General features: G+C 54.0%; 7 protein-coding genes across 7 annotated transcripts; 4 read left to right on the forward strand and 3 right to left on the reverse strand.

Annotated features, from left to right (window-relative positions):
* Window positions 1–179: 179 nt before the first annotated feature.
* CABS01_15026 (membrane transporter) lies at window positions 180–1,618 on the reverse strand (the record flags this gene model as incomplete). The annotated part of the gene is made up of 3 exons (XM_060548364.1): window positions 180–260; window positions 325–1,341; window positions 1,403–1,618. The coding sequence occupies 3 exons, from the start codon at window positions 1,616–1,618 to the stop codon at window positions 180–182; spliced, it is 1,314 nt and encodes a 437-aa protein (XP_060392191.1).
* Window positions 1,619–2,391: 773 nt separating this feature from the next.
* Window positions 2,392–3,535, forward strand: CABS01_15027 (enoyl-CoA hydratase/isomerase; the record flags this gene model as incomplete). The annotated part of the gene is made up of 2 exons (XM_060548365.1): window positions 2,392–2,831; window positions 2,941–3,535. 2 exons carry the CDS (start codon window positions 2,392–2,394, stop codon window positions 3,533–3,535), a joined length of 1,035 nt encoding a protein of 344 aa, XP_060392192.1.
* Window positions 3,536–4,939: 1,404 nt separating this feature from the next.
* Window positions 4,940–5,395, forward strand: CABS01_15028 (uncharacterized protein; the record flags this gene model as incomplete). Its single annotated transcript, XM_060548366.1, has 2 exons — window positions 4,940–5,138; window positions 5,208–5,395. 2 exons carry the CDS (start codon window positions 4,940–4,942, stop codon window positions 5,393–5,395), a joined length of 387 nt encoding a protein of 128 aa, XP_060392193.1.
* Window positions 5,396–6,688: 1,293 nt separating this feature from the next.
* Window positions 6,689–8,949, reverse strand: CABS01_15029 (uncharacterized protein; the record flags this gene model as incomplete). The annotated part of the gene is made up of 2 exons (XM_060548367.1): window positions 6,689–8,834; window positions 8,894–8,949. The coding sequence occupies 2 exons, from the start codon at window positions 8,947–8,949 to the stop codon at window positions 6,689–6,691; spliced, it is 2,202 nt and encodes a 733-aa protein (XP_060392194.1).
* A 753-nt stretch (window positions 8,950–9,702) lies between these two features.
* Window positions 9,703–13,459, forward strand: CABS01_15030 (MYND finger; the record flags this gene model as incomplete). Its single annotated transcript, XM_060548368.1, has 3 exons — window positions 9,703–9,874; window positions 9,931–9,981; window positions 10,032–13,459. The coding sequence occupies 3 exons, from the start codon at window positions 9,703–9,705 to the stop codon at window positions 13,457–13,459; spliced, it is 3,651 nt and encodes a 1,216-aa protein (XP_060392195.1).
* Window positions 13,460–14,031: 572 nt separating this feature from the next.
* On the forward strand, window positions 14,032–15,732 carry CABS01_15031 (HET domain-containing protein; the record flags this gene model as incomplete). Its single annotated transcript, XM_060548369.1, has 1 exon — window positions 14,032–15,732. One exon carries the CDS (start codon window positions 14,032–14,034, stop codon window positions 15,730–15,732), a length of 1,701 nt encoding a protein of 566 aa, XP_060392196.1.
* Window positions 15,733–18,265: 2,533 nt separating this feature from the next.
* On the reverse strand, window positions 18,266–19,242 carry CABS01_15032 (transmembrane alpha-helix domain-containing protein; the record flags this gene model as incomplete). The annotated part of the gene is made up of 3 exons (XM_060548370.1): window positions 18,266–18,280; window positions 18,350–18,840; window positions 18,900–19,242. 3 exons carry the CDS (start codon window positions 19,240–19,242, stop codon window positions 18,266–18,268), a joined length of 849 nt encoding a protein of 282 aa, XP_060392197.1.
* Between the last annotated feature and the right edge of the window lie 19 nt (window positions 19,243–19,261).

Here is a 19,261-nt window from a genome sequence, read left to right on the forward strand (position 1 = left end):
AGTGCAGGCGCAGTGATATGCTGTGTAAGTCAAGCTTGCCCCTCATCAGCAGACCTTGTCAATTTATGGATGGCTAATTAGATGTACCTGCTCCAGAAACATCCTTACGTCCTAGAATTACGACAAGCACCTATCAATCTCTCCAAACCAATGTAAGAAAACCAAAAAAAAACAAGTGTCTACTTGGCAACAATGGCCTCGCTTGCTTTCAAAGCACCAACCACCGTGAAGCAGATCAGGGGTGATACGATATAAGACATCTGAAATCTTGTCAGCAAATATCCCATGTATCAGAGGGCAAGAGGCTAGGAGGTGTCAACTTACAGTCAAAAACTTGGCAATCAACATCTTTAAAGAGTCTTCAGACCCATCAACATCCGCCAGCGCAGACAACTTCATAGCCGGAGGTCCAGTCGGCATAAGCATCAAACAGAACCACAAAAGCGCATCCTTGGTCAAGAGTTCCGTCCTGCTAGCCAAGAGATAAATCACGCCAATCGAGATGACGGGCCAGAGAATGAACCTAACGAACGTGACCGCCAGGAACGGCACCACAGGCACCTTGCTCTCCTTGGAGTCCTCTCCGTTCTTGTACTGCAAGATGGCCTTGGACAGCTTCACGCCCACGACGATGACCTGCAGCACGGCGAAGAGCTCGCCGACGTTCTTGACCGAGGAGGTGAGCCAGGCGTTGAAGTAGCCGCCCTCCTCAGGCTCGTTGAAGAAGAGGCGGTGGAGAGCGGGGACGAGGCCGAGAAGGGCGCCGATGAGCGCGCCGATTACGGGGGCGTTGACGAAGCTGTACAGGAACTCGAGGGTGGAGCGGGATGTCGGGGACAGGTTGGACCAGTATTTGCTGCCCTTGCCGTAGACGCGGTACTTTGTGCGGGTGATTCTGGTGACGGTGCGGTCTGGGAGAAGAGAGGTTTGCTCGTTGTGCTCGACGGCGTCCTGCTCTTGGGACTCGAGATCTTGTTCGCTATCGCTGTCATACTCATCGTCGTTTTGGTCTCCCTCGTTCTTGTCAGGGGCTTCCTCTTCTTGGCCGTTGAGGAGTTTCGGTCCCAGAGCAAATGTGAGGGAGTTGCCAATCATAGCATTGACCAAGAAATAGCTCTTGGCCTTGGTGACGACGCCAGAGCTGTCATCGATGGAGCTAAGGATGCCGGTGGCGTCGAGGGATTGCACGAGCAAGAGGGGCAGACTGGTCGTGTTATTGAAGGCGATGGCCGGAATGACCCAGTCGGGCATGCCAAAGACCTTTGTCAAGACGAAACCGATGCCGATTGACACTGTAGTGTAAAAGATGGCCCAGATGATGATGGGGACGTATCGAATTCCCTGGTAGATGGGTCAGACGAGACGGATATAAGGTGCCGAAGGGTGGGCCCGGGATACTTACAGTCTCGAGGTCAAGCTGCGAACCAACATTCGTAATCAGGAGAGCAGGAAGGGCCATTCGAACGCAAAAGGTCGAAATCTTCTTGCTGCTGCGGTCGTCGAGGAGGCCATACTGGGCGGCAATGACACCGGCGGAAATGGTGAGGAGCACCGATAAGGAAGCTTGGAAAGCCCCCAAGAAGGGGACGAGGATGCTTTCTGCCGTCTTGTCTGACATGGTTTCTGCTAGTCTTTCCAAGTCACTGAACTACCAGCAACCTGAGGGGACAGGAGAAGGGGAACAAGCGTGGTTTTAAGAAGAGCGGCAGCAACTTCGATTGAGACACGCGACAGGTCAGCTAGACTTGTTCCTTGCTGTGCTCGCGCAGGGACAGAAATGCTTGGCGTGTGCGCTTGGCACCAGGAGCGTGAGGAGGCCGTGGACGTCACTGTGCACGGGCCAAGAACGCCCCTTGATAGCGTCTTGATGATGAGATGAGGTTTCTGGCTTGGCTGCTTCCGGGCGCCCATGATGATGTCCATAACTTCTTCGATCGTGGTGTTTTTGGACTGATTTTGTGGTGTTTCTGCAATGCCAAGCATCGTCGATGGAAGGAAGGGCGGTTTTGGGTTACGGTGTGAGCGAGGTGTGTGATCCAAGCTCCCCCGGGTGCCATGCTCGGTGAGCTTCGCTGGGAGCTTCCCGTCACCGAGAACTTACACAAAAGGGAGTACGTACCGTTTTATGCTCAGGAGCTGTGCAAAGGTCTCCATAAATAGCCGAGCAAAACCGAATTGGTGCGAACGTCATTGCATGCTCACCAATGGAGCTTATGCTCCTCCGTTGCTGTCCTCGGCATAACCTCCAGCTCTACCGGCACAACGTCGACATCGAATTCTGCAAATCGTTCAACGCCCATCACCGCGATTGAAATCCGTCTTCGATCTCGAACTTACTCCATTGGCTTGTTCTGCTTGCGCTTCTCACTGCAGTCTATCCCAACCGCCACAATGCCTCCCCGTCTCGCTCCCCTCCGGATCGCAATCCGCATCCCGCGCACCACAAACGCATCCTCAAGATCCCCGGCGGCAGTAGCCGGAGCTTTCTACTCGACCTCGACGGCCGCAGACTCCAACCAGCCGCTCATCACCGTCACACAGCTCCCGGCACCCGGGTCCGGCCACATTCGCATTCTCGAGCTCAACAGACCCAAGGCGCGCAATGCCCTCTCCAAAGCTCTTCTCTCCCAGCTGCGCGCCGAGGTCGACGCCGTCCACGCCCAGTATGACCCGGAGACCGGCGCCGAGGTACCGCCGCAGCCAATCTTTGGCGGCGCCGCCGGCAAAGACGTCAAGGGTCCTACGCGCGCCCTCATCCTCGCCAGCGCCGTTGAGACGAGCTTCTGCGCCGGCGCGGACTTGAAGGAGAGGCGGGGCTTCACACAGGAAGAGTAAGTTGTACCCTTACACTATGAACCCCAAATCCAGCCGAGGGCCAGTTATTGGATATCTCGTCGAGATTCGAACAAGAGCTTGCTGCTAACACGTGAGCCCGCACAGGACCGACGAGTTCCTCCACAACCTCCGCTCCACCTTCACCTCCCTCCAAAACCTCCCAATCCCAACAATCTCGGCAATCTCCTCCATCGCCCTCGGTGGCGGCCTCGAGCTTGCCCTCTCAACGCACTTCCGCGTTCTATCCTCCAACGCCCTCGTCGGCCTCCCCGAGACGCGCCTGGGCATCATCCCCGGCGCCGGCGGCACCCACCGCCTGCCCGCGCTCATCGGCCTCTCCCGCGCGCGCGATCTCATCCTCACGGGCCGCCGCGTCTCCGCGCCCGAGGCCTACTTCCTGGGCATCGCGGACCGGCTGGTGGACATCACGCACGAGGAGGCGGAGAAGGCGGGCGAGGGCGACAAGGATAAGGGCGTGTTGCTGGCGGCGCGCAAGGCGGTTTTGAGCGAGAGCGTGAGGCTGGCGGGGGAGATTTGCGAGGGCGGGCCGATTGCCATCCGCGCTGGACTTCAGGCTGTGGCGTGGGCGAGGGAGGAGGTTGAGAATAAGATGTATGAGCGGGTTGTTGCTACGGATGATCGGAATGAGGCGCTCAAGGCGTTCCAGGAGAAGAGGAAGCCTGTTTTCAAGGGCCAGTAAGGCTGTGTAGTATTTGTGCGTATCTATGGTCTAGATGTAGACATGAGAGCTAGGCATACATTGCTTGAATGTAGTCTCGAGACTATGATGAGATGGGTCAGCTTAGCTGGAAGAGTTTCAGCAACGCGAAATTTATCGTGATATAGATGCGGCGGCCATGTTCGTTGATCAGACAGTTATTCTTTGACGACGATGTATTATTCTCGCTCAATCGATCACCCAAGAGACTGAGGGCATATGGATAGCTTGAGGAAGTTCCGATATGCATGTCGGGTGAAGAGGGCTCATAAGCCCCACCTCGGATCCGTGCCGGTAGTGGGTCCAGGTGCGGCACGGATGAGATCGAGATGCAACATGGCGGGAAATCTCTAAGAAGGTACTGCTTGACTTGATATAGACTAGGACCGAAGCTGGGGCTCATGTGAAAGGAGCGATTGCCAAGCCGAATGTCTAGCCTAGAATGCCAGCTTACCTTGGGCTACCTAGGTATTTCTCTTCATTCCGCCCTGCCCTATCCAGAGTAGAGCTATTCAAGCGTTAAAGACCGAGGTTATGCAAACAGCCCAAAGCAATGCGTACAGTGGCAGAGAGATTGGTGTTAGGTAAGGCCGGCTAGTGGTCTGATGAAGGCCAGGCCAACGAAAGTAGATATGGCGTCATCTTCCCCAGTCCCAACCGCCTATTCCGCGCAGAGGAATCGAGAATCGAGACCCAGACAGTACATGTACCAACTCCCAAAAGCACGGCAGTCTGCATCAAACGTGCATTGGATCAAAATGTCAAGCGGGCTGGAGACTGGAGGGATTGGTCCGCGATCGATGATGTAGGTGTGATACAATTGTCTTGGTGGTTGCCGGGACGTCATAGCGCCTCTTTTTTTTTTGCTCCTCCCCTTTGGTCCAGCCCAGTGCACCTTCGCTGTGCAGGTGGGGATTTTGGGGGAGGAAGTTGCCGCCCTGGGGTGCAGTCGGGTCAGTGCATTCACGGGTGTTCCAGACCGTGTTAGTGCTAATCACTGCTCGCCTACTACCCTTTCCACTTCGCCTCAACAGACGAACACCATGACATCACGGGTAGCTCATACGTAGCTCAGCTTCAACTCGGGCCTAGCTCCCCTTTTACCGCACCTCGCCATGGGAGACGCAGACACAGACTGGGACGGGAGAGTACGTAGTAAGCTAAGGGAGGTACGCGAGCGAGGGGTAGCTCCTTCCGGGTTTCCTCTTGTCTTTCATATTTGAGCTCTCTGGCTGCACCTCTTACTCCATCTACCTCCCTTTCCACCTTACTACTCATCACAACATCATCACCACCTCAAAAGCTTCAAACGAATCAAACGACGACTCGTCATCATCACTAATAACCCTTCCACAAACCACCAAACACACACACACACACATCACAATGTCTTTCCTCATCGAAGCCACCGGCCGCCGTCTGGCCACCATCCCCCGCGTCGTCCCCAGAGCCGCCGTCGCTGCCCCCAGAACATTCACCACCTCCTTTGCCGCGCAAAAGTCGGCAACAGAGACCGTCAAGGATGGTCTGAAGACCGTCGACCGCAAGGTCAGCGACAAGCTCGTCGATGGTATCAACGCCGGTGGTATGTTCTTCTCGCCCCTTTGACGCCACGCCCACACGATCATAAGATACTAACATATCCTCTTCACAGCCAACGTCGCTGAAAAGGTCAAGCAAAACGTCCCCAACACCCAGGGCGAGGCCGCCGGCAAGGCACAGGAGCTCAAGGGCGAGGCCGCCGGCAAGGCGCAGGAGCTCAAGGGTGAGGCCAAGGGCAAGGCCAACGAGCTTGCTGGCAAGGCCAAGGGTACCGCCGACCAGGTCAAGAAGAACCTGTAAACTTCCCACACTCAATGATTCTTCCAACAAAAAGTTCCGGGAAGGAAACATGTATGATGACAATTTCTGAGCATGCGTTATGAAAGGCCGCTGGACTGGAAATGTCCTACGCGCGACCTACTTGTACACTACCACTACTACCTCATAGCATGGAAAGGGGTTCGAGGGTGACTCCGTGGGGCGTTTTAGCAAGGTCAAATCAATATTGCGATTGATCACAACACATTCTGAACTGCTCCGCTGATCAACGTGACTTCGAATCGCCATCTCTCTCCAAACCGTGCCCACCAGCTAATCCACTAATAACAATAACTTACGACATGTTGCGTGTAATGAATTATTGAGCATCCTTGTATATTTCGAAGACTTAGGTCCAGCTATCGCAACACTTCATTTAATACTAGAACCTGGTCGAAGCAATGTGTGTCATTGGCCAATGGCATCTCAGAAGTACAAAGATAGTCATGTGCAGCCGCATCCATTCACACTGAGAGGCAACAGCGGGACATGCCACTTTTAGTGTGTCGATGATGATGCTCTACTTGAGGCTTATCAGAGCTGGATGCGACTCGAACATATAGGACTAGCAGGTACACATGCGCGGGCTCTGAGCCTTACACAAAAAAGACGTTATGGATCACGCAAGACACAAGTCGAAAAGCAGTATCAAGATCACGCAAACATCAAAAGCACAGCATGGAAAAATGTACCGACAGAACCACCTCCCAACCCTGACACCCCCCGCCCCCTCCCGTCGTCCTCTAGTCAAAGACCAGAGTCAGGGAGTCAAGGCAGATAGCAGGATGACATGATATAAAAGGCCGGGAGAGCAAATGGTCAATCCGCAGACCGAACCACCCGCCCCCACCCATAAAAGTCCCTGTCCTTAAAAGTAGAAACCGTCGGCGTCGACACATCCCATCATGGAGTCTTTCTTCCACCGGCAACACTTCATCTTGAGCGATCTTGTGCCTTGCGGATCCGAAATGTCCCAGAGGATGTGGAGGTCTGTTTGATGTACCGCTCGTAATACAGAGCTGGATCAAGGATGAATCTCTCCTTGCGCTCCACCTTGACGTGCGGATTTGCCATGGTCTTTGAAAAGCCATGGCGAATGATTTGTTGAGAGAGAGAGAAGGGAAAAGAAGAACGTTCACAGATATAGCACAACGAAATTGATGTTGACTTTGGCTCGTGCCAGGAACTCGCAAGGTTTGGGTCGGTTGCCGGGACGGCCCATGGGGTATCGTACATTCTGGTCTCGTCTAGGTCAAGTCTCGTCAGCAGCAAACATTAATGGAACGACCGGTCCTGGTCCTCCTCGAAGAAGACCTTCTTCCTTCCGCTACCCCGATCGTGATCCAGATCCTCCAACGCCTGATCAATCTCCAAGATATCCAACATCTCCACCTCGACATCGCGTGTCGTAACGTCATCCTGTAAATCTGCGGCGGCGTCGAGCGTGTCGGCGAAACCGAAACCGGACTTGGGCCGTCCGATGGGAAGCGTGAAGTCGTGTGTCGGATCATCGACGTCGATGCTATCGCGGCCATTCGATTTCGTGCGCAGACTTCTAGTCTTGTTAACGCTGAGGTTGAACGACACATTTCGGGGCTGATCGGGTCGAGGGTGGACAATAATGGCGCTCGGTGGCTCTGGCTTGCCCTTGTCGCCAAAGAGACGTCGGCGGGTTGAGACAACCGTTCCGATCTTGGTGCCTGGGGTGTCCTCGGACTCGTGGACAATCACCAATCGGCTCTCGCCCATGATGAGGACCTCAATCTGCAGACCCCCATCGTTCTCCTTCAGTCTGGCAAAGTTGACAGCGGCACCCACGCCACAGCAGCGCTCTCCGAGAAGTCCGGTAGACAGATCTTGCAAACGAATCATTCGTGTTGGAGTAGTACCGCTGAACAGGTTCACACCTCCACCAGAACTCCGACGCAGCTGGGCATCCCAGAAGCGTGAGACGGCGGGGATGACAGAGACATTATCCAGTCCGCCGATCCAAAGCACAACGCTCTCATCAGCGGAGCCAGAGCCTGAGCCACTTCCGGGCAAGGGTGTCACAACAATACCGCCTCTGACAGACACAAGCCTTTCCAGTGAGCCCGCGGTACTGAGCGAAGCTGCTGCGTCACGTCGGCTGTGGGGTGTCAGAGGTACGAACTCGCCGTTGCCGTTGGACCTCGGTACGCTTGCTGTTGTCCTCAGCGGCCCTGTGCCTTCAACGTGACCGGTAGCACTGAAGGCGGTGATTGCGCCACCCTTGATGCCAGAGCTGTTCTTTCCCATGATCGAGGCGCCTAGCGGGCTAGCACCATCCACATCCCATATACCCCAGGTGCCATCGGCGAGCAGTGCGAGGACAGCTCTGCCATGAGAAATCCATGCGGCGTCAAGGATGGGTTTGCGTGTCGACGTAGGGCGGGTGAATGGCTGGAACAGAGAGAGCAGCCAGGATCCTTGGCTAGGGAATGGTCCGGTGGCTTGGTCATCCGGAGGAAAAGAGGGTAGCGCGTAGTCGTAGATGCGAACAGCGTGCGAAGAGGCTACTGTAAGAATCTGTGTAAGATGCGTCGGGTTGAACGAGATGCTGGAGAGGGGGCTAGGAAGATATTCGGCTTGGAATGGGTTGATTCGGGCACTGGCTTCGCCGGGTTGGACGTCAAGAGGCACATCCCAGAGACGGAGAGTGCCAGATGCCTCGCGGGTATGTGCGGCGACAACGAGACGAGGCTTCGGGGCACTTGATGCGCCGGTCTGCTCTCGTATCCGATCGGAGCTAGAGGAAGCTTTGGGTCTGATTAATGACATGGCAATGCCTTCACTCCGTTTGTATTGGCCGCCAAGAAGGACGACTCTCTCTCCCCATTGACCAGAACCAGCCTTTCCAGCCAGGAGGTTGGACATGAGCTCAGGGCGTGCCTTACTCTCGGGACTCGGCGGTGTAAGAGGAAGGGTCACGACGTAGACATCGTTGGTTGCGCAGGCCACCGTGAACACCATCTTTTCCTTCAAAACATCGGCTCCTCCCCAGGCAGCATCTTCCGCAGAGCATGGCGTCATAGGCAGGACGGCAAGATGCAAAACAGATGTGCCAAGAGAGAGGTCGAGAGTCTGGATGATTTCAGGGTAAGGTCCCTCCTCCTCGGAATCTTCGAATTCGGGCTTGTCGGTAAAGGGCCCTGATGCCTTGCCTGCCTTGGCTGGTGCTTCGTCGTCGTCGGAGTCTATGATCATTACGGCATCGTCTGGAGCACCATTCTGCTTCTCAGTGGCAGGTTTTGCTTGTTGCTTCTTCGATGGCCTGAAGCGACGTCCACCTCTCCATATTATTGTAATGCCATTGTCGTGGCCATAAAGGAGGATCGTAGCTCCTTGGGAAGACTGGACAGGGTAGGTCTTGACATCGTTGATCCGTCTCGAGAGGTTGTAGCTAAAGCCTGTCAGCGCACTTCTTTGACAGTAGCTTCCAGAGCTGCCTCTCAAACATACGTGTATTGTGTGTTTTGTGACGTGCGCCGGACACGGGGCGTTGGCTGAGGGGCCATAGCTGCCCAGATGTGAAGTTGAATTTGAGCTTCGGCCTTGAGTAAGCGTCGCGAATGGCGGCGTGTAGATGGAGAGCCCTCGCTTGGCTCGAGAGCGATTGATGTGGATTGAAAGGAAGAGTTTGTCGCCCGGCCGTTTAAAATCGCAGTGATGGATATGCGTGGGCTTTTGCGCAAGCTGCACGTTGATTCCCCAAGTGCTGTAGCTGGGAAACAAAAACGCGATGGGCGTCGCGGAAAGCATCAAAATGGAGTGGCTGAAGCCTCCACCTGCTCTTTCTGCCGGGCAGAGAGTGTGGCTAGTGAGGGCGGTCAGCACGGGTTACCATAACGAAGGGATCAAGTCCATCTGGTGCCAGCTGTCACCGACCCCTCCAGAGCTCTTACCTCGTCACCAAGACTGTGTGCCTCCGTCCTGCCCGACTTTCGCTTGAATAAGCCGAAAGAGGAAAAAGAGATCAAGTTGAACTTCCTTTTCACATTACTTCATCTCTTGAGATTTCATCTTCTTCACTTTGGGAGTTTTCCTCCTTGACCTACCAACTACATGCTGGTCTGAGACCACAATTCGTCCCCTCCTCTTGCTAATTTGTTCACGTCGGGCAAGCGTTTTGTGGTAGGGCGTCGACCTCATAGGGGCATTCTATCACCTTGAAGCACATAGAGACCGTGCTCCATGCTCCTCTCTCTTTATCTTCATCATCGAGCATTTTTCACGTCATCTGGGTCTTCCCAGGCTCGCTTTCAGTCACAATGTTCACCCCAACTGTTGCCAACTCGACCTCCTACTTCTATGCGCTAGGCAATACACCGGCCATCAACTTAGCCAAAAACCTGCCTAATGGAGTCGATGCCAGTTTACTACTACTTGGTTGCGGCGATGTGAGGAACATCATTTACACAGCCTACAATGAGATTGGACTACGTAAGTGCTGTGTAGGTCTTGGTGAAATCACATCCACCTTTCTAACTCGCCATCAGCTGGTCGCAATCTGGATGTCACAGTCAATGACATCGATGAAGCTATTTTGGGTACGTTCAAAGTTTGCATCCGCCAATGAGTATTTGCTGACAATCTGAAGCACGAAACATCTTTCTCTTCTCTCTGCTCATCGACAATGACAATGTCTCCGGAAATACCCCCTGGAACTTGTACTACAACCTTCACATTGACAGCTCAGACCTACACATCTTATCATCTCAAGTCAAGAAGCTTCTCAAAGCATCAGAGTCTCTGAAGTCATGGAAGTCAAGCTCATACGGTAAAGTCTTGCCCTTCTGTGATCAGGCCACCCTCGACGACGTTCGTGCCGTCTGGATCAGCTATGAGAATGCCGCTGCGTCCGACAATGTCATCGCCAATTCCGAAGCCCTGACTGCCAATCTCAAACACTCCATTGAGATGAAGAGAATTGCCTTCGGCAACGATGTAGCTTTCACCGGTTTGCGGTCAGCTGCTCCTGCTGCACTACAAAACGCACAGGAAGTTACCGAAGCTTCTCAGCAGTTCTGGGAGTCCGCCGACGCTACGCCCAACGGTGCCGTCAGCAACCCAAACCCCCTCTTCTATGCCTCGCTGTCGAAACACCATCTCTTGCACTACGGAACTGACCCCGTCCTCGGCTTCCATCTTGCTGCGGCCTTTATCCCCTTGACCGAACAGTCTCCTCTGAAGCCTGATCAACAAGATGAGAGGACCAGGGTTTTCTCGGCTGCAAAGACACAATTCCGAGAGTGGGCGGCTGCCTGTGGGACTCTTCTTCGTGGGAAGAAGTTGGTGATCCGTTCCATCGCCAGTGAAGCCCTTGCGTTCTGCCACACCCTGCAGCACTTAATCGTGACCAAGGAGACGTCTGCCGGATGGTACCGTCGCCAATTCGATCCCCGCGTCCTGTCCTTGGACCAAGATGTGTACGGCGCCAAGTCAACAGCTCCGATCGCATTCGACACTGTTGACACATCCAACCTCGCAGACCACTTTGGCACATTGAACATTCTCATGTCGGCTCTACCTCTGCTCACACCCCACCCCTGGTCGGCTGTCTTCACCGAAACCCTTTTGAAGAGAGAAAGTACCGCCAAAGAGGCCTTTGATACCCTCTTGCACGGCCACGGCCCCTCGATATCACTGTTAGTAGGCGCGAGCGCGGTCGAATACTGGACCAACTCCACTGCCGTTTCAAGCGTCGATGAGATCTTGATCGGCCTGAGCACCAAGAGCATCCAGGCGAAAGGCGACGAAGTGGCTCAAGTGCACAGTCGAATTACATGGAAACAGAGCAAGCTTTTCTCAGGCGTCAACGCCTCCGGGCCTCTCGCAATCGAATCTGAAGCGCTAGCCAGCATCTTCTTCAACCTCTACCTTAAGGTCTTCGCACACGAGAACCCCATGAAGCTGCTGTCCATCTCGAAGTCATCCGTCACGCAGCTTATCCGCAACACGGCCTACTCCCACTTCCACCGGGGCACCCTCGTCTCCCTTCTCCATTACCTCAAGCTGCGTCTATCTGTCGAAAATTTTGAAAAGACTTGCGGATTTCTGCTCCAGAAAATATCCGCTGAAAGAAGCCTGATGTTCACGGGGAATCTTAGACAAGATTTGTCTGTGCAGATGCATACGCAGGGGGTCGACTCAGAAGACTGGCTTCGGGCAGAGATCAAGCCTAACCGTAACCTCGGCGGGTTCGACTCCTGGACATCAGTCCCAGAGGTCGTGGCCGTGACTCTCGTTGTCCCGCGGGAGAAGATTGCGCGGGTCTTTGACGGCTCTGACCAAGCCAAAATCAGTTCTCCCACCATCAGAGGTTCATTGGTCTCTGGTGAAGACGCCAACCACAAGTGGCACAACTTCTACGACGAGGTACAGCTTGTCTTTGGGACCGTCAAATCCAGTGGTAACCGTGACACCAGCGACTTCTCGGTTACCGTCGATGCAGACCCAGCAGGTTGGCTTGGGAAATCTCCGCTCATCGCAACCTTCTACGTCTCTGCTGCGGCGTTGCAGGTGGAACGCAAAACTTCCTATGTCCGCCTAGAGGTCCTGAGCTCTGCACAAAGTATCGCTGTCTTCAGCAAGACTCTCGGTAGCGAACTCAGAATCTTCCAGGCTAAGTTGGCTGACGAGGACAGCGTCTTCATCACTAAGTACATGCCCGGTCAGACAAGGTATCCGGCTGCTTCTGAAGCTGCGGGACTTGTCGCGGAGACTGCTTTCGAAAAGAGCACGGACACAGAATCGACCTTCACCGCAAACGCATCACAAAGACAGGACAGAATCGAAACCATTACTGGACATCTCGATATCCTGTCTACCAAGGGCAAGAAATTCCTTAGTGACAAGCTACCCATTACCCTTGATCAAGTGTCTCCCTTCACCGTCAACGTCGTGTTTGGTGACAAGGAGCTTGTCTATCCTCTCACCTTCCCCGCTCTCATCGACGCCAGCAAGGCGAAAACTCGCATCGCTCGTACATCCGCCTACGTCGAGGTTATCGCCCCCTTTGCCGAACCTAGCAGCGATCCAGAAACGAACACAGTACTCACCGACTTTGTCTATCCGTCTCAGCTTGCACGAGGTCTCTCAAACACCCCAGCCGATCTCAACACCCCGCACTTGAACCTCGACCGCCTCCCTGTCATCGACGTCGCCAAAAGGGATGAGCTTCCCTTCCTCAACACACTCCTCTCCTTCGAGTTCTCGGTCCGTGAGAGGGCACTGCGCGAGCGTATCAACGCTAGCAGGCTCGATCTCGCCCCCTCGCCTCGCGTCAACTTCAAGGAGTCAATCTTCACCATGACTATGCTCTCCACGGGTCAACAAGGTGGCCAAACTGGCCTCTTCTGTCTCAACCATCCGGACCGCGGCGGCATTCACATGCTCTTCTTCGTCTCCGCTCTCCGTCTCGATGCTGCCTCTGCCTCCGTCGTCCTCGATGCCGCAGTCCTACCATTCACGCTCCCCATTATCAAGAAGGTAGAGCCATTCCTTCTGCTTCTGAGAGAGCTCGAGATGGCCTCTGTCACCGTCAACGACGAGGAACTCATCCTCTGGAAGAAGGTCCTCCCTGCCCTGGCCGAGCGTACCCGGACGTGGAATCATAATTCGTCGTGCGAGTACCGCAAGGCCGGCGCCACCATACCCTTATCGCTGGAACCCAGTGAGCCTGTCCTCTGCTCCTGCGGCCGCGGACAATTCCCTGCGAACTTCATCGGGCTCCCAGAGTGGGACACCGCGTCCAAATACGCCACCCGCATTGCCATTAGCCCGACGTTCGCTGTACCATTTGTGGAGGAGATTGTGGACACGAGTAAATACAAGGATTATCGCGCTAATGGTATGGCGCCGCCTAAGGAAAGGTGCACCAACTGCGGCAAGGAGCCAACGAACGGCGCCGCTCTGAAGAAGTGTATGCGCTGCTTGAATGTCAAGTATTGCAGTGCCGATTGCCAGAAGAAGGATTGGCGAAAGCATCGTGGCGAGTGCAAGGAAAGCGAGGCGTATCAAAAGTAAACTCGGCATAGTTGCGATTGAGCAAGACTCAGGGATTCTTTTGCCAAATTCTCGCTGGCGTTCAGTCAATTCTCTCCCCTTCCGGTGCTATATCCTACTGTGAACATTTACGTCGGCGACAGCTCAGGATGAAATTTCCAATCTTCATGTATGAAGTTATCCCTGAGGGATCTTGGGCTTGAGGTAGGTCGAGTATGCTTCCGCGAGCATTGCTGACATTTCCAGTCACCATGTAATAATAAGGCGGCCTCGCGTGCTTACTGGTGTCAATTTAAACAGAAACTTTCACAAAAGGGACGATCGTATGATGATTTTGCAACAAGGCTTCCGTGGATCAATCGCGGGAGGCTCATGCAGGCTATGTCGAGCAAACAATGGCGTCGCGTATTCTGACTTTCTACACTTCCAAATCTGGACCGGGCATCTTTCAGCTTCTTTCCCCTCTTTTCCCAGCTGAGAAGCCGTCTTTGAACAGGAGGACATCGTGCAAAACACATCTCGCAGACGACAACGTTACCCTCCGCGCTCGTCTCGAAAGCGTTTAGTTGAGAAAACTTCTGCTTTGTTCAGTCATGTGGCTTGTCAATACGAAGACCCTCGCCCTCGAGAGCTTCGCGGAGCCCTCCGAAATCGACTATGCCATACTCTCGCACACTTGGGAGAGCGGCGAGGTCTCTTTTCAGGAGATGTCCTCCACCGCTGTGGCGTCAACGACGAAAAGCAAGGCAGGCTTTGACAAGGTCGCAAAGACCTGTGAGATTGCACAAGAGAAGGGCCTGGGATACGCGTGGATCGACACCTGTTGGATCGACAAGTCCAGCAGCGCCGAGCTCAGCGAAGCCATTAACTCCATGTTTCGATGGTACCAGGAGGCGAAGGTCTGCTTGGTATTTCTCTCGGATCTCCGCCCGGAAGTTGGCAGTACTGGGCCTGGGATCCATAAGATATCCGATCTGTCTAGGTGCAAGTGGTTCACTCGCGGCTGGACGCTGCAAGAGCTCATCGCGCCGGCCGCTGTGGAGTTTTACGATGCTGGGTGGAAGTTGAGGTTCTCCAAAGACGTATGGTCGGGGCGTCTATCGACGATAACCAACATCGATATCGATATCTTGACATTCGAAAAGGAACTATCGGCTGTTCCCGTTGCCGTCAAAATGTCATGGGCAGCGCATCGCCGAACGACCCGTGTCGAGGATCGGGCCTACTCCCTCCTCGGGCTCTTCGACATCCACATCCCCATGATCTACGGCGAGGGCAGAAAAGCCTTTCAGCGACTCCAGGAAGAGATTGCCAAGGAGACAGATGACTTGTCGCTGTTCGCCTGGATAGCAGTTGGTGAGAATCAGCGGTATAGAGGCATCTTTGCCCAAGAACTAGCGGAGTTCACATCCTGCGGCAATTACATGCGATGCAATCGACTCACATCAGACCGGAATGAATTCTCCATCACCAACAAAGGCGTCCGATTTACCTACGTCTTAGGCGTGAACACGGACGCAAGCGCCACTTGGCTGCTCCCTTTTTTGATGCAAGGGAATTGCCAAAAGTGCCACTATCAGCATAGCATTTACATCGGCCTAGTTTTCACCGCCGAGGGCTGGGTCCGCGCGACGCCTGGGCGCTGCCGGTATGAGAGCGATGGGCCGTCATTTCCCAGTTTTATCGACGTGTGCGTCAGGAAGACGGTCACGGCCTCAGAGAGCCGCAGACTCGAGCAGCGGCCGGGCCACTTCTTCAAGCCGGACTGGGCTCCAGGAGACTGCCTCAGCAGATGTGGCAAGCTTCTCGCGGCCGAGCCCAGCTTCCTCTGGAACCCCGCCTATCGGGGATTCGTGGGGGAGGCACAGGCTGAAGATTTTATGGGCATCATCAAGTTGTCCTTGAGCGCCCTGCCTTCGAATATCATCATCTGTCTAGTTCTGTTCAAGGTCAAAGATCGACCGCCTGAGGTTCAGCTCTTCCTGGTCCCAGACTGGCCATGGGAGCTGAAGGAGGGCATAGTCTATCCTGAGGGTACCTCTTCGTCGGAAACAGAAATGCGGTTGTACAAGCGTTCCCTGCTACCTTATTCCCCAAGTAACTTGTCGTCTGCCCGGGCTACCTGCTGTCATGGCCAATTCTCTTTTGATGTAACAGTCACAGCAGAGGTGGATGAGAAGATGCGCCTTATACTATCTTGCAAATATCTCAAGGAGCCTCAAAGGGTACAGGAGCAAAAAGGGCTTCCATTCCTTCCTATGGCAGACCTGATACGATATATGTCAGACAAATGACGCTACCAAATATCGTTCCAGCCCTCGTCATCCTAAAGGACGAGCAACGACGTTTCATGCCCCCGTACTCCCATCACGACGTCATACCGAGCGTCCGGATACTACACCGCGAGACCCGGCATTTGGAAAAGGATCCGTACTCGGTACCAGAAAATCACACTGCCCGTCGGTACATGCATCAAGCAGCACAGGACCACCTCCAAAGCCTCCAAAGCCCAGCAACTATGTCATCTTTTCCTTCGGAACCAGACTGAATTCACTCGGACGAGGAGCCTAGATGACGGGAAGAGACTTCAACGATCCCCAGAAAAGAAACCCACGCGATGTCCACAACTTTGCAGATCTCCACAGTCTCCACGGCCAGCCCTGTTGTCATTACCAAAGAGCCCGCAACTCCCGATACTTCGAGAAGGTCAGACTTCAGCCCGATATCCAGCCCCCCAAAAAGGCCGACTATGCTCATTCGTCACTGTTGAAACAACGACAAGCCATCCCCAAGACCAATCAACATGATCTAAGCAAGGGCGGGGGAAGACACTTTCAACTCAGACACTGGAAATGGCGCCAGGCCAAGAACTGGAAGAGGATGAATGGGCATCATCATCGTCAAGGACATCCCCTCCAGGCTTCGACGCATCGCCCATTTGTTTCTGATCCACCCAGTCCCCTCAAAACACACCGCACGCTGTCCGAAGACACCATGAACGCTAGAAGTCAAGAACCAACCAACACAACTGAGACGACTTGAGATCTAACATACTAGAGCTTAAGAAAGTTATTCTCTTTTTCGCTTCCCATGTATCAACCTCGGGCGGCTAGTCTCAGTGATGTGACTGGTTTTAGTTACCAAGGATCAGCGTTGGTTGACCAGTCACTCGACCAAGAAGCTACTGTTCAAAACCACACAAACGGACCGACTACACACACCAAGAAAGAACAGGACAGAGGAAAAAATCCCGAAAAATGATCGTCAGGGGCCTAAACTTGACACACACCAATCCCCAATTTTCTTTCCCCAGCGCACCCACACTTAAACCACAGGAAAAGGCTGAACGCTGAATAGCCAGTGGTGCAAGCACAAGCCAACGTCCAGTCCCAATCTTTGTCTTTATTCCCTCCCCTCCCCCCAGTCTTCAATGCCCACGTGCTGGAGGCCTTTCGGTCAAGTATCCTGCCCCCCATCGGGCAGCCCGCAAACAAGGTATGGTCTTGTTGCCCAAGCTTAAAAAATGTTGGCAGAAGGCTGGGGATGGGGCAGGCTCGAAAGTTGGCAGTCGGTTACACTACCTTACTCCAGTCTGCAAGGGAGGCGATGAAGTAGTGAGTAGGTAGGGAGAAAGGCTGCAGTCCCGCTGTAGAATGTCAGGTGACCTCGTCGGGCATTACTCTCTTCAAGCCGGGTCACACACAAACGGCGCGTGCTCGGAGCTCGGAGGCGGCGCTCGGAAGAACGCCCAGTGTACTAGGCGCGGCAGTCGGATCTTGTCCTCCTGCAAGTTCACGGCCGTTCGTTCAAGTCAATGCGATTAGAAGGGACAAAATGATGAAATATGAGGTCATTGGATATTTTGCTCGATTACCACGCCACATTTCCATAACCCAAGTTAACTTTGAACACGCTGTATCAACCCAAAAAAAAAAGAATTCCCGCACCAGCCTCCTATCTCTTGCTTCCATCGGGTTGAGCCCAAGTTGGCCAAATCTCTCTCCTCTTCTCACACGGACACTCCAGGGGAGGGCCAAAGCTGGTTTATCCAAGATGATATTGAAGTTCTCTGCCCGTGTAATAATCCCTCCCAAGGCGTAGGCCCCTTCGCGTTCATAATATGAAGGTGCCATGGTTACTATACACAAGATGGGAAGGGGGGTTACGCCACCATACTCCGTTATGACTCTTCCCATAGAATGTCGTTCAACAAGGTTTTTATTTCCAACTGCCGCCGTGTTTTTGTGATGAACATGATCTCGGCCTGCCAACCCCTTCCCATCGGTAGAATCGAAAGTACCCAGTGTAGGTGGTGAGTGGTTGGCGGACCGGGTGACGTGTTTTTAAAAAAAGGTATTGGTGTTGTGGTAGTGGCGGGTCGTAATTTGAGGGTAGATAAGGGGGTACAAGGGGAAATGTCTCGAGACGAAAGCCCCCCGTTTGGTTGGTAGGTTGGTTGTGATATCCAAAAGTTGTCTAAATTGTAGATAGTTGCAAAAGGAGTGGACGGCGTAGGGAGGGAGGTCGTGGCCGAAAGGGCGGATTTTTTGTGTATGGTTGTGTCCAAAAACAAGAGAGATTTGATAGATGTATCCAACGCAAAAACCCATATCGTAATTTCCCAAGATATGTTTACCCTACACCATGATACAAATGAAAAATCCGACGACACTGGTCGTTTTTTTTCGGAAGAGGCCCCCGAGTAAGCCAGCGTCGGGAGATTGAACACCACAAAACGCCTTTGATGCCAGAATTGTGTAGAAAGAAGTAATTCAAAGAAGCCCCAGGACAGGCTTTCAGGTCGTTTGTCGTCATGATGTGAGGTGCTCATGCGTTGGTAACCTTGATGAGGGGAATTAGCTTTTTCAGGGTTCATCTCATTTCAAAACATCTCATCTCTCATAAACTTACTCGGAGAATCTTCCGCGAGTAATCTTGGTTGTCGGCAATGCTGCCATCGCTCATGCGTCGGTGCGCCAGGGTGGGATCCATGCGGGAGTCGGACATGGAGACGCCGCTGCTGCTGGGCGGCTTGGAGCCGCCGATGAAGGCGTTGACGGCGGCGTTGCGGCGGTGCTCCTCCTCGATCTCGGCGTTGCGCTTCCTGCGGACGAAGAAGAAGGCGGCGCCGACGATGGCGGCGATGGCCACGACACCGACGACGACGCCCGCGGCGATGCCGGCGACGTTGGTGCTCTTCTTGGGCGTCTCGGTTGCCGCGGCCGATGTTGTCGCGACGGGGGTCTCGATGACGGTTGAGACGACGCCGTTGGCGGCGGTTGTTGTCGTGGCCTTGGTGGTGGCTGCGGCCGTTGTGGTGGTTGCAACGTCCTCATCGGGAACGACGAGCTTGAGGCCCGTGTTGAAGACGGAGTAGTACATCATATCTTCGACACCACCGCCTTTCACAAAGGTTAGCCATTACTTCAAAAGTTGAACCATGAGACGTAGGGTAACGTACAAGCCTCTTCCGGGTAGAATGGGCAAGGGAAGTTGCACTTCTTGTCGTCGACAACGTCAACCTTTGGCGGGTACGAGTCACCGCAGTAGCAGTCCTCGCCGTTGATAGCGGCGACATTCTTCTTCTGCTTAGTTTGGCATTCCAACGTGCATGATCCGGTACTGATATTCTCTACGGGGTACTTCTGCCATGTCGTTGATGACGCGTTGTAGCATCCGTGGTTGGTGATGGCGCCTGGCCTCGCGGCCTCACTGGGCTTCTGATATCCTGACGTAGTGGTGGCAGTCTGGGCTGAGCTAAAGCCAAAGGCCACGGCGGCCAGAACAGCTACTGAGTACTTCATAATGGTTGTCGAGGGGGGT

The sequence above is a fragment of the Colletotrichum abscissum genome (genome assembly GCF_030869225.1).
Source record: "Colletotrichum abscissum strain IMI 504890 chromosome Unknown Scaffold_61.1, whole genome shotgun sequence".
In the NCBI taxonomy this organism is placed as follows: domain Eukaryota; kingdom Fungi; phylum Ascomycota; class Sordariomycetes; order Glomerellales; family Glomerellaceae; genus Colletotrichum; species Colletotrichum abscissum.